This window comes from Triticum urartu, chromosome 2, assembly GCF_003073215.2.
Source record: "Triticum urartu cultivar G1812 chromosome 2, Tu2.1, whole genome shotgun sequence".
In the NCBI taxonomy this organism is placed as follows: domain Eukaryota; kingdom Viridiplantae; phylum Streptophyta; class Magnoliopsida; order Poales; family Poaceae; genus Triticum; species Triticum urartu.
The window spans coordinates 50628073-50629275 of NC_053023.1; the positions used below are offsets into that span (position 1 = coordinate 50628073).

Sequence of the window (1203 nt, forward strand, 5' to 3'; positions counted from 1 at the left end):
TGATGTGTATCTGTCAGTCTGTCTATCCATCAAGAACTGTTAATGAGTATAATACTTATTTTTCCATCAGTCAAGAACAGTTAATCAGTATGATGTGTATCTGTCTTGGTGCACCGCATTGCAGCCAAACATAATGGTGAGCCCAAGAACTGTGCTTCCAGGCGTCAAGATATTGGCCTTGAAGGTGAATTTTGGTGTTTTCGAGGAGGTCAACATGCTTGCCAGCTTCCTTAGATGCTTTCCCAATGTTGACATGCTTCACATCGAGGTTTCTCCCAATTCTTTTCAGTTAGTTGATCATTTGGCGATGTTATAATCAATTACTAGCAGCATGATCCATATATGTAACTGAACTGTTTACGCACTGGCATAAATTTGCAGTCTCTCCTGCACGATCCATCCGTACCTGGCTATGAACCCACTGGGGAGCACCATGCCAAGTTCTGGCTGGAGGCCAGTCCGATCAAATGCTTGCGATCACATGTCAAAAGGATGGTTATCCACAAATATCAAGGGCATCAAAACGAATTTGAATTCCTCAAGTTCATCTCCAAGGATGCGCTGGAGCTGCAGTCTTTGGTGCTTGTGCCACCTAAAGAACAAAATTCCTTGCCGAACGAGGTGAATGAGATGATAGACAGACTGGGGTGTCCACGGTTTCGAGCATGGGCCTCTAAAGTGTTGCTGGTGTTGACTAAAGTAGACATTGGTTTTATTTTGCAGAAATCATCCGACCTTACGGTCAACGACCCTTTTCGCTGCTCGATGCATGGCTAATTTGTTTGATGTATGTATATATGTATGCAAGATCAATCCAAGCCTCTTGGGGAATCATTGACTGCTGTAGTGAGATCACAATGTTAAAGTTTGGAGGCATGCTATCTCTTCGGTTAAACCAGGTCTCAACTAGGAGTACCAAGAGTACATGCTAGTATCTAAGCTGGCAGAAGTACTGAAAAGACCAGCGTTATCTTATCATGTTATCTAACGTAATGCATTACTAGTGATGAATCAACTACTATGTGGTTCTGAAATCTGAATATGGCATGCATGCTTTATAGCCATTTTTCTTTGCTATGCTCTGGTTTTGTAGCGTGCCACCTCTGTCAGTTTTTGTCAAAGATTAAAATTGCGGGAGAAACGATTTCGCGGTGGCCTCTCCCAGCAGCTATAGTGGCCGCCATAGCGGGCAATCGCGGCAAA

At 43.5% G+C, this 1203-nt stretch overlaps 1 protein-coding gene across 2 annotated transcripts; it reads left to right on the top strand.

Moving 5' to 3' along the window:
* Positions 1-101: 101 nt before the first annotated feature.
* LOC125540976 lies at positions 102-895 on the top strand. Of its 2 annotated transcripts, XM_048704486.1 has the most exons (3): positions 102-268; positions 382-621; positions 724-895. In XM_048704486.1, the coding sequence occupies exons 1-3, from the start codon at positions 134-136 to the stop codon at positions 775-777; spliced, it is 429 nt and encodes a 142-aa protein (XP_048560443.1). In that variant the 5' UTR covers positions 102-133; the 3' UTR covers positions 778-895. The 2 variants fall into 2 exon arrangements, with proteins under 2 accessions (XP_048560443.1, XP_048560442.1); XM_048704485.1 differs by having other exon boundaries at positions 103-268; positions 382-895.
* The last annotated feature ends 308 nt before the right edge of the window (positions 896-1203 follow it).

Bases quoted from the DNA above. Each gene is read 5' to 3' on its own strand.
- LOC125540976 (XM_048704485.1), top strand. From the start codon at position 134: ATGGTGAGCCCAAGAACTGTGCTTCCAGGCGTCAAGATATTGGCCTTG. The intron at 269-381 runs GTTTCTCCCAAT...ATAAATTTGCAG, and splicing joins TTGACATGCTTCACATCGAG to TCTCTCCTGCACGATCCATC.